General features: G+C 43.8%; 2 protein-coding genes across 2 annotated transcripts in view; one reads left to right on the top strand and one right to left on the bottom strand.

Annotated features, from left to right (window-relative positions):
- The window catches only part of kif25 (kinesin family member 25), a 152,684-nt gene extending 145,823 nt beyond the window's left edge, over nucleotides 1-6,861 (top strand). The window contains exon 10 of the mRNA XM_059985268.1: nucleotides 6,502-6,861. Within this exon, the coding sequence (XP_059841251.1) occupies nucleotides 6,502-6,536 (35 nt within the window). The 3' untranslated portion in view covers nucleotides 6,537-6,861. The remainder of the gene's footprint in view (nucleotides 1-6,501) is intronic.
- LOC132403178 (platelet-activating factor receptor-like) overlaps nucleotides 1-10,838 on the bottom strand; it is a 38,548-nt gene extending 27,710 nt beyond the window's left edge. The window contains exon 1 of the mRNA XM_059986538.1: nucleotides 7,759-10,838. Coding sequence (XP_059842521.1) covers nucleotides 9,475-10,476 — 1,002 coding nt within the window. The 5' untranslated portion in view covers nucleotides 10,477-10,838 and the 3' untranslated portion in view covers nucleotides 7,759-9,474. The remainder of the gene's footprint in view (nucleotides 1-7,758) is intronic.
- Nucleotides 10,839-12,239: the final 1,401 nt, after the last annotated feature.

Raw genomic sequence — 12,239 nt, 5'->3', positions numbered from 1 at the left:
ATTTTCCCTTTAATACTGTGCACATTAAAGTTTGTGAACTATTGACCTGCTTCAGTGTCCCTCACTCTGCACTTGGGCCATATCTGAACCCGGTGACAGCAAGTAAATGATTAATAGTGGCTGCTGGTTATTGGGATGCAGCTGGGTTGGTGGGATATCATGGATTTGAAAATACATGCTTTGCCAGACCTCATTTGACCTGCCATTAAGCTTCCTCCTGCTCTCTGTGTCCGTGCAGTTCTCCTTCATTGTCTCCTGCACTCTCTCTCTCTTCCCAGTCACTTGCATCAGCAAAGCCTTCTGCTACCCCCACCCCAACACCTTCCATACCACCATGACCTCTGCCCAGTCTGGGCCTCTACTCACTGGAATTTAGAAGTATGGTGGGGTGGGGGGGGGGGGGAATCTCATTGAAACCTATCAAATGTTGAAACGTTGAAATAGAGTAGCTGTGAAGAGGATGTTTCCTTTGGGGAGGGAATCTAGGATCAGAGAACACAGCCTCAAAATAGAGTGACATCTATTTAAAACAGATGAAGAGGAAATTTTTAGCCGGTGGGTGGTGAATCTGTGCAAACTAATGTCTTATAATCTGCAGTGAGAGCAACAAGACTAATGCTTGTCACATTTTCCATTTCAACCCTTTAAAAAAGAAGTTTCCTCCACCACCAACTTACAACAACAGGGTAAGATGAGCAGCACAGGTAAATTAGAAAATCTTACTCTTGTGTCACTTAATGTTAGAGGACTAAACTCTCCCTACAAGCGTTCAAAGGTTTTAGATTTCTTATGCAGAAAGAAAATAGATATTGTGTTGTTACAGGAAACACATCTTAAGCCTAATGACATTCCCAGGGTTCAAAACCCCTTTTATAAACCCATTGTGGCATCAGCTGATGGTATTCATATGAAAGGAGACAGAAGACAGATATACTTTATTGATCCTGAGGGAAATTAGGTTTCGTTACAGTCGCACCAACCAAGAATAGTGTAGAAATATAGCAATAAAAACCATAATTAATTAAATAATAATAATAAGTAAATTATGCCAAGTGGAAATAAGTCCAGGACCAGCCTATTGGCTCAGAGTGTCTGAGACTCCGAGGGAGGAGTTGTAAAGTTTGATGGCCACAGGCAGGAATGACTTCTTATGACGCTCAGTGTTGCATCTCGGTGGAATGAGTCTCTGGCTGAATGTACTCCTGTGCCTAAGCAGTACATTATGAAGTGGATGGGAGTCATTGTCCAAGATGGCATGCAACTTGGACAGCATTCTCTTTTCAGACACCACAGTCGTGAGAGTCCAGTTCCACCCCCACAACATCACTGGCCTTACGAATGAGTTTGTTAATTCTTTTGGTGTCTGCTACCCTCAGCCTGCTGCCCCAGCACACAACAGCAAACATGATAGCACTGGCCACCACAGCCTCGTGGAACATCCTCAGCATCATCCGGCAGCTGTTAAAGGACCTCAGTCTCCTCAGGAAGTAGAGACGGCTCTGACCCTTCTTGTAGACAGCCTCGGTGTTCTTTGACCAGTCCAGTTTATTGTCAATTCATATCCCCAGGTATTTGTAATCCTCCACCATGTCCACACTGACCCCTTAGATGGAAACAGGGGTCACCAGTGCCTTAGCCCTCCTCAGGTCCACCACCAGCTCCTTCGTGTTTTTCACATTAAGCTTCAGATGATTCTGTTCACACCATGTGACAAAGTTTCCCACCGTAGCCCTGAACTCTGCTTCTTCTCCCTTGCTGATGCATCCAACTATGGCAGAGTCAACAGAAAACTTCTGAAGATGGCAAGACCCTGTGTTGTAGTTGAAGTCCGAGGTGTAGATGGTGAAGAGAAAGGGAGACAGGACAGTCCCCTGTGGAGGCCCAGTGCTGCTGACCACTCTGTCTGACTCACAGTGTTGCAAGCGCACGTACTGTGGTCTGCCAGTCAGGTAATCAATAATCCATGACACCAGGGAAGCATCCACCTGCATCACTGTCAGCTTCTCACCCAACAGAGCAGGGCGGATGTTGAACGCACTGGAGAAGTCAAAAAACATGACCCTCACAGTGCTCGCCGGCTTGTTGAGGTGGGCGTAGACACGGTTCAGCAGGTAGACGATGGCATCCTCAACTCCTAGTCGGGGCTGATAGGCGAACTGGAGGGGGTCTAAGTGTGGCCTAACCATAGACAATAGGTGCAGAAGTAGACCATTCAGCCCCTCGAGTCTGCACCGCCATTCTGAGATCATGGCTGATCATTCACTATCAATACCCAGTCCCTGCCTTGTCCCCATATCCCTTGATTCCCCTATCCATCAGATATCTATCTAGCTCCTTCTTGAAAGCGGGAGGCGGGAGCTGCTCTAGAACAAATCTCTCCAGGGTCTTTATGATGTGGGAGGTCAATGCCACCGGTCTGTAGTCATTGGACTTTGACACAGGGCGAGGCAGGATGTCTTCCACAGCACGGGAACCCTCTGGAGACTCAGGCTCAGGCTGAAGACATGGTGAAGTACTCCACATAGCTGGAGGACACACTATCCAGACCTTGGGGCTGACACCATCCGGACCTGCAGCCTTGCTTGGGTGGAGCTGTTTTCTCACCTGTTCAGCTGTGAAGCCCACGGTGGTGGTTTCAGGTGGGGGAGGGATGTAGTCATGAGAGGTGGGTGGGGGGCTGTGAGGAGGGGTAGGAGTGGAGAGTGGAGTATGTGTTGGTTGGGGGCCGACAACAGATGAATCATGTGGGGGTTGGGCAGGGGACACAGTGTCAAATCTGTTGAGGAACAGGTTAAGTTCGTTGGCCCTGTCCACAGGGAAGGAGCCTTCAGCTCCTCTGTTGCTAGTTTGCCGGAACCCAGTGATGGTCCTCATCCCACTCCAGACCTCTCTCATGTTGTTCTGCTGGAGTTCCCACTCAAGCTTCCTCCTATACCTGTCTTTAGCCTCCCTGATCTTGGCTTTCAGGTCCCTCTGTATTGTCCTCAGCTCCTCCCTATTTCCATCTCTAAATGCCCTCTTTTTAGCGTTCAGGATGTCCTTAATGTCCTTTGTTACCCATGGCTTGTTATTTGAATAACAAAGGACAGCTCTTTGCGGATCATTGCAGTCCACACAGAAGTTGATGTAACCAGTGATGCACTCTGTGAGCCCATCAATGTCCTCTCCATGTGGCTCACAGAGTGCCTGCCAGTCTGTTACTCTGATATTAGTGTATCAGTTGAAAGGACTGGCTCCGACAATGAAGGACATCTAGTTTTTTGCTGTACATCCATTCAGGGTAAAAAAGTTTGAATTAATTTGCCTGTATGTCGCAACTATATTCGAGGCTGAATTTTTTTCCCTCAATTACCTCACAATTACTGAAGTTAAGTGATTACCAACTATAAGTTGTTTCAGACATAAATACTTTGGTAAACAATAACCTCGATAAATCTTCCTCAACTATATCAAGCTGTCAAGAATCTGCTTGCAATCTGCTCTTTCTAACAGATTTAAATTTAACTGATGTGTGGAGGGTGCATAATCCATCTGCTAAAGACTCTACCTTCTTCTCCACAAGACATAAAACTTTTTCTCCGATAGATTACATTCTTCTATCCTCTGGTTTGCTGCCTTTGGTACACTCAATAGAATTTTTGCCGAAACATCTATCTGATCACAACCCAGTACTGTTAATTATGGCAAAATCAAAAATAAGGCTACTAGGTGGAGGTTTAAATGACGACTAAATGACGAATTTCTAACACAACTGAGAACAAAACTAATGGAATTTATAAATTTAAATAAAAATAGTGTCTCGGATGTGAGAGGGATTTGGGCCTCCATGAAGGGTTTCTTACGAAATAACACCATATGGTTCAGTTCCCACCTACATAAAAGCCAGCTTCAAAAGAGTTCCACCCTAGAAGAACAATGCAAGGTTTTGGAGATTGATCTCAAAAGGAGATACACCATAACAAAAGAAAATGAGTTCTAAACAAAACAAGCAGAATTAAATGATTTATTAAGAAGCAGGGCAGAATATATGATCCATATAACCAAACATAAATATTATGCAGAAGGCAGCAGGCACCATCTTTTGGCACTAACACTCAAACAATAGGAAACTAAAAGTACCAGCGATTAGATGTGCTAAACGTGGAGTAGTATCTTCAACAGAGGAAATAAATGAGGCATTCAAGAATTACTTTAAATAACTGTATACAAGTGGCTCAGTTCTTCCTGAAAATTACTTCACCGATTTTTTTTAGTGGATTAGACCTCCCTACATGGTCACTAGAGGACACCAAAACTCTAGACTCTCATATTACATTGGATGAGCTACTTAAAGCAGTCAAAGCTACAAATAAGAGCCGTACACCAGATATAGATGGCATACCTGTGGAACTTTACTTAGCATTTTCGGATATTCTTGGACCAGTGTGGTTAGAAACATTAAATTATGCTATTGGAAATGGCGCTTTCCATAGAGATCTAAACACAGTCCTGATCAAAGTTATACCTAAGCCCGGTAAGGACCCCTTGGAGTGTGCCAATCACTATCCAATCTCCTTGATAAATGCCAACCTCAAGATATTTTCCAAAGTCTTAGCCAGTGGACTTGAGACAGTAGTTGGGAAAATAATTAGCCCAGATGAAATGGGCTTTATCAGGGGACATCTCGCATCTGGTAATATTCGCCGGCTCTTACACATACTGAGTGCAACACACATAAAATCCCGCCTGCCTGTGGCCTGCTGTTTCTAGATGCTGAAAAAGCATTCGATCGCCCTGAATGGCCGCACCTTTGGGGAGTTCTAAAAGAATTTAAATTCGGTGATAAATTTATCAATATGACTCAAACACTGTATGCTAATCTCTCAGCCCGGGTATGTGTGGGAGGAGGTTTCTCTGAGTTATTTGACATAGGACAGGGCAGACGACAAGGGGACCCTCTGTCTCCTTTAGGTTTTACTGTATCTATTGAACCGCTTGCACAGTTAATTAGAAACTCTCCTCAGATCTCCCCTATTACAATAGGTACAACATCACATTCGATATCACTTTACGTGGCCGACACATTAGTTTATATGGCAAATGTTCAACAAACTCTGCCCTATGTTTTAAAAACACTGAAGCAATTTGGATTTCTTTCAGGATACAAAGTTTATCTGTCAAAATCAGCACTGATGCTGATTAATACGGATAAAAGTAAGGTGTCTCTCCCTCCCCAGATTAAGGTTACAAAAGAGGTCCTCTACCTGAGTATTAAAGTTAATACTTCCCTATCATCTGTGGCTAAAACAAATTATTCTTTAATTTTGAAAAAAATAGAAGAAAATATATCAATAGATGGAGACACCTGCCAGCATCAGTCCTAGCACATACATCAGTCATTAAAATGGACATCTTACCCCACATTAATTTTATCAGCTCAATGATCCCACTTCTGCCTCCAACAGGATATTGACAAAAACTGGACTCCTTAATTACGATGCTATGTTTGGAATGGTAAACGACCCAATATAAAGTTGTCAGCTCTACAATTCAAAAAGTCAGATGGGGGATTGGCATGTCCAAATTTTAAACTGTATCACTGGGCATTTGTATTAATAAGTCTTGGCTGTTGGATGGAGGAGGATAAAGTTTCATCATGGAAAAATATAGAACAAGAGCTAATAGCACCAATAAGGCTGAAAAACTTTCCCTTTATAGGTATGTCTACCAAAAAATGTGATTTCTATTACAGTCCAGTTTTAACCCATATGCTACAAGTGTTTAGAGCAGCAGAAAAATTCCTAAAATTTAAAAGCATGTGGTATAAATCATCTCCATTATGGAACAATAATCATTTTCTGTCTGGGGGGGAAACCATTCACTAACAGAACTTGGGAGGAGAAAGGTATTACTACTCTTCAAGTTATTAATGGGTCAAGTACTATCCTTAGCTTTCAAGGACTGGTATCTTGATATAATATTGATGAACACTCTCTTTTCTTCTACTTTAGAGTAAAATCAGCTTGTAAAACCTACGGGGTTCCCTGGGGGTCAGACTTAAAGGACCATCCGATTTTAAGTTGGATACAAAGTTCTCTAAGACAGATAGTGTCATATATCTAAGATAAATTAAACTCCCAGAAATATATATCCACATCAGGAATGAAAGCCTGGGATAGGGACATATCTGAATTAGGACAAGACTTAGACTGGGATGCGATTTGGGATAATGCTGCTGGTGCTTTGAAAAACCGAAATCATTGGTACATACGCTTGAAATTTTGTCATAGAGCATATCTAACACCGAGAATTAGTCATCAAATGGGACTGGTTCCTGACCTATATTTCTCATTTTGCCCCCATGGAACCATTGGTTCTTTTATACATGATGTATGGGAATGTCCAAGGGTTTTTGGTTTGTGGGGGAAGGTTATCAGTACTCTTACAGAACTAATGGGGGATACAACTACCAATGGACCCCACTGTACATCTTCTAACTGATGACTCCCACCTTTCCCTTAGGGAAAAAACATGCAGAATCTGGCTGGCAGGCCTGACTACAGCGAAGAAGATTGTAGTCCAGCGTTGGAAATCTCCTCATGATATTTCAAGTACTCACTGGCTTTAGAGCTTTTTGGACATTTCTTACCTGGAATTATCATCAGCAAGAGCAAATGATGCACAACCAAACTTAATGTGGACAAATTTGATATCTAACTTAAAAGATCTGCTGTTAAGATAGGAATGTTCTGTCTGTGTATGCACTACTATTCAGTTGGTTGGTGGAGGGGAGAGGAGTGGAGAGGGAACTGGGGATGAGGGTTGGGGGTGGCTGGGTTAAACAGTCAAAATGTAATCGGCAACTGGTTGTATTGAATGTAATTTATTGGTGTTGCAATAAAAATTAGCGATTAAAAAAAAATTTCAAAGTGACACTTTGAGGTTATTAACTTTACCAGAACAGGACTGAGCAGCGAAGGAACCAAAGGAAATAACCTGCCAAGCAGAGAAGTGATACAGACACAATCAGCCAAGCAAGATACAGAATTCTACAAGAAATGTTGCAAGGCAAGGACATGAAATAAATAAATGTTGTATACCCTGTGGCCATTTTATTAGCTGCATCAGTACACTTGCTCGTTAATGCAAGTATCTATTCAGCCACTCGTGGCAGCAACTCAATGCATAAAGGCATGCAGAAATGGTCGAGAGGTTCAGTTGTTGTTTAGACCAAACACCAGAATGTTGAAGAAATGTGAACCAAGTGATTTCAACTGTGGTATGATTGTTGGTGCCAGATAGGGTGGTTTGAGTATCTCAGAAACTGTTGATCTTCTGGGGTTTTCATACACAACAATCTGCAGAGTTTACAGAGAATGGTACGGCTGGTTCAAGCTGACAGGAAGGTGACAGTAACTAAAATAACGATGTGTAACAACAGTGGTGTGCTGGAGCATTTCAGAATGCACAACACATCACGCCTTGAAGTAGATGGGATATAGCAGCAGAAGATCATGAAGATACACTCAGTGGCCATTTTATTAGGCACAAGACGTGCCTAATGAAGTGGCCACTGAACGTAAATTAAGTTAAACTGAAGGCAATTATTACCAATAATAAAGACACAAGAAGATTCAAACGAACAGACTAAAGTGAATTCTACCACATTTATTTTCAGCCTGAAGAGCAGAAAAATAACACTGCTATCATTTACTTCAAAATATTATTAATATTTGTCACAGTTCATTAGTGTCAGAAAATGTAATTGTAATCTCTCACCTACATAGTCAGAGTGCTGGCCAGTAAATTCCAACTTATAACATACTGGAACTCTGGAGAAATTACTCAAGAAAGAGCTGAAAACTCTATCTTTTGCCTTCATTTAATGAAGACATTGTGCCAGGCCCTAAAAAAAAAGCCACAAATATTTATATAATTAATTGGAGCTGCACAGCTCTTCATTAAACAGCAATGGGTCTGTGAAGAAATGTTCTGCCAATCTTGTAAAATCACAAGCTGCATCATTTTCTCACATTTTTTACAAGACATATTCATTTTGTGTAGTTCGGGACATTGAGTTCATTAACTGTGAGTGAAAACTGAAGAGGTTTGATAAATATTATTCGTGACCAACATTATTGCCTAGGAAAAAATGGTGATGGGCTGTCCTCTTGACCAGTTGCAGTCCCTTGGGGCAGGGGGTCCCACAATGCTGCTGAGGAGGGAAATCTAGGATGTAGAGCCATTGAGGAATTATTTCCGGGTCAGAACTTGTTACTGGAGAGAACTTACACAGGCCAGTTAACTTATCAACCAGTACATCTTTCGAAAGTGAGTGGAATCTGGAGCTCCTGGGGAAAAGCCACTGGGTGGATCTTTTCCTTTACTATTGGAATGATCATCCTACTCCATTGGGGTAAGATGGCTCTCCTCATTAGTTCTGTTTGCCATGGGCATGGGTTAATGGAAATCAAAAAAGGGTGGACTATACTGCGTCCATAGCTCAAAGACACAGAAATTCCCAACTGCTACTGACTGAGACCAACTGACCATGACAATGACCAGAGAGCAACTGACTGATACACTTGGAAACTGTACCCCCTACACAACAGGACCGTGCTGTATATCCAAACAGCATCTGCCGATTTTCTCCTCTCCATGCTGTCTATCTCTGCTCAGTTCCTGCCTTTCCATTGCAGAAGATCAGAGGTTTTCCAATAACTTCCCTACCATTGTCGTCACACTCACCAGACTGTAATCCTGCTGTGTTTCATATAATACACGGCAGCGAAACAGATCCTTTGGACAACTTCACCTGTGCCAGCTACAATGCCTGACTAGTCTGTATTAGGCCCGTTTACCGCGACTATTTCCCTATCTAGGTTCCAGACAAATATTCCTATGGAATGCGCCTCCACGAGCTCCGTATTCGCTATTCACCGTCCTCTCGGGAAAAAAACTTTCTCCTCAGACCCGCTTTACATTTCCCCCTCTTTCACCTTAACTCCGTGCCCCTATGGTTCGAGATTCCCCAATCCAGGAGATTAAACAAAATCTGCCTGTGTTTATCTTTGTTCCTCCTACCGAATTTTGTGAGCCTTTATAAACCGCCTTTTGAGTAAAAACACCGCTTCCCTTTTCGTAAATAACTCTTAAGAACTGGCAATTTCGTTGGTTTTAAAGGAAGACGTTCAATGAGAAAAAATCTAGAATGTTAATTCATTGTTATTGAAGTTAAACAGGAATGTAAAAAGAGCAATTGTAAACAGCAGATGAACTGTAAAAAGCCATGGGATCAAACGAAGTGATAGGCTCTGGTAAAAAAATATATGAAACAGTGTGTTAACCCATACTTCGTACGGATTTCCCCCGAGCTGGTCGGTACACTCTGGTGTTCGTTGTGTTTTTTGTACTCGTCGTTACTTGCAAAACAATATGATACAAATCACTGAGAATATACAATCAATACATTCACACCTAATTCGGATACTGCGATCAACTGTGCACGGTTTGAGATTTTTGCCTGTTCTTCAGAACACTGATATTCCTGAGGCAGCCCATCAACTCTCTCAGGTATTGCCTGAAATCTTCGGTCAGGAAACAGTAAACAATAGGATCCAGAACGCAGTTCATGCACATCAGACCCAGAGTAACGTGGTGAAGGTCATTGAATCTCTTCCTGAAGTTGCTATCGCCGGATTCCGAGAAGCCGAGAACGAAAAACACCCAAGGCAGCTGGATCAAGTGGTATGGCAGAAAACAAAGGATGTAGATCACTAGAACCATCAGCACCATTCGGGAAGCCCGTTTCTTCAGCTTGCCTTGAGGCAATCTCAACGCTACCTTCTCAATCAAAAGTTTTCGAAGGATGAGGATGTAATTTGCAATCACCACACCGAAGAGGACAGCGAAAGTCAGCACCATAATCGAGTGAATGGCCAATAAACCTTTTCGCACCGACGGATAGTCGCTGCAGTAATGTTCGAAACAGCTTGTTTTGGTGTCATTTCTTTTATTGGTGTGGTTACTGCTGGTGATCAAAGTATGTATAGCAGAACCCACAGTTCCTGTCCATATTACAACGGTAACAATTATACCTCTTACGAGCTGCTTCGACTGAGCTGTTTTCAGCGGCCGTGAGACAGCGAGGTAGCGGGTGAAGCTTATCAGCGTCAAGAAGCAGAGAGTGCTGTAGGTGTTGATGTAAAACAGAGACCCCAAGAAACCGCATGCGTTGTCGGATAATCTCCAGTCTCTTCCGTTGATGTAATAATCGACCCAGAATGGAAGAAACAGGATGAACATCAGGTCTGCCAGTGTCAAATTGATCATGTAGATTTTGACTTCAGTCAGTCCTTTATTGGCTGTGTTGTGTAGTAAATAAAAGCATGCTGCGATGTTTTCCGGAAGCCCTATAATAAAGACAAGACTGTAAATCACAACGAAATATGTGGACGTAAATGCGGAGGAATCGTAGTTGTCTTTCGTGCAGTTCATCTTTGCCGCCGCTCAGCCGAGGCAAGGCGCGCAGTTAAGCTGTGGTAAATCCGCGATCACCTCTCTGCCCTTGTGCGAGGTGGCTGCTGATCTACTTTGTACTCCGCAGTTTCTTGAACAACTCCCAGGTGCTGCTGCTCTTGAATGCTTGATTGTCAGTGTCCAAGCGAGTTCGGTCTCAAACCCTTTCAACTTCCCTCCTTCTGTTAGCCACTCCGGATGGAGAAAGTCTCGTTTTCTCGGTTACTTCTAGGACTGGAGCTGACGGTTAATAATATCTCGCAGTCCTAATACCGAGTGCGAAGTGTCGTAGCAACAGGAACTGAATCTGCTGCGGACTCGGAGGGCGTTAACTGCTCTGCTTCTTTTCGTTCCTCCCTTCAGGTTCCTCCTCGGGAGGGAGGTTGAAATTTCTCACGCTTCAGTCAGAACCAAGCTTTATGCATGGCGAGACCGGCAGTTCCAGGAATGGGGCGAAAGGACCTGGTGAGCGGTGCCGGTTTCACGCGAGTGGTAGAGACCAGAATCACCCACCCGAGTCGCAGAACCATGAGGCTTGACAACGTTTCAGTCTCTCTAACTCAGTCCTTGTTGGACAATCGCACAGGGAGGAGAACTGGCTTCCGGGGGATTTCTGAGTTCCCTGGCGAAGCCATTGTTGGACCCAAAGGCCCTTGTGTAGTAGGTGCGACAGGGGCTGGTTGTGGGTGAGGTTTCTTATGAGCAGTTAGCTGTCATCTCCCCAAACGCAATGCCACTTCCCTGCTTTGCTTCGGCACTAAATTAATGACTAAATTACCATGAAACTCTGCCTTCTGCGATCGAACCGATGACCACAGAATTCAGAGGATCCTCCTCTCCGCATTCCGGCATGGCCAGAAACGCTGAACCACTGGTTTAACACATCTGCCTCCAGAGGACTGTGCTTTCGGTGTGATCGCTCCTCTGAGCTCGGGAGCGGGGCCTCGTTGGAGGGGTTGGTCAGCGAACCGTCCGAAGCCGTCGTCCTTTCCCAGCTCCTATAGGCTCCTTTTTATCCGATCACATGTAAGGGACACGCGGGAGGGCTTCCATTTTTTATCCAATGCCCTTGTGTGTGACACACGGTCACAGGACTTGTTAAGTCTACTCTGCCATTCAGTGTAAGGGCACATTAGTGCTGCCGCCACTTAGCTCCAGCTATACAAGCTCAATCCTACACTGGGGTTACCAGTGAGAAGTTGGCATGTCCTACCTGAGACAGTGGTTCTCCGCCGTTTACTCTGGCTTCCTCCCACTTCCCTATACAGGCTGAGGGTTAACTGAGCCTCTGTAAATTGCCCCTCCATTTATAGTCGTAGAAAAGCACAGAAACAGGGTCTTCAGCCCATCTAGTCCGTGCTGGTCTATTACCCTGCCTAGTCCCATCAACTTGCACTAGGAGCATGGCCCTCCATACCGCCACCATCCATGTACCTATCCAAATTTCTCTGAAATGTTGGAATCAGTCCCACATCCACCAGTTGTGCTGGAAGCTCGTTTCATGCTCTTATCACCCTGTGAGAGAAAAAGTTCCTTTCTTGTTCGTCTTAAATATTTCATCTTTCAACCTTAACTCGCAACCTCTAATTCTAGTCTTACCCAACCTGGCTGGAAAAACCAGCTTGCATTTAATTGATCTATACCCCTCATAATTTTGTCTGCTTGCTTAAGCCCATCACCCACACTGTGCCATAGGATGCTCACCTCGATCACATCTCTCCTCATTCTCCTGTACTCCAAGA

Source organism: Hypanus sabinus, chromosome 12 (assembly GCF_030144855.1).
Source record: "Hypanus sabinus isolate sHypSab1 chromosome 12, sHypSab1.hap1, whole genome shotgun sequence".
NCBI lineage: Eukaryota > Metazoa > Chordata > Chondrichthyes > Myliobatiformes > Dasyatidae > Hypanus > Hypanus sabinus.
Note: the sequence above shows the minus strand (reverse complement) of the source record. Positions and strands in the feature narration are given on the sequence as shown.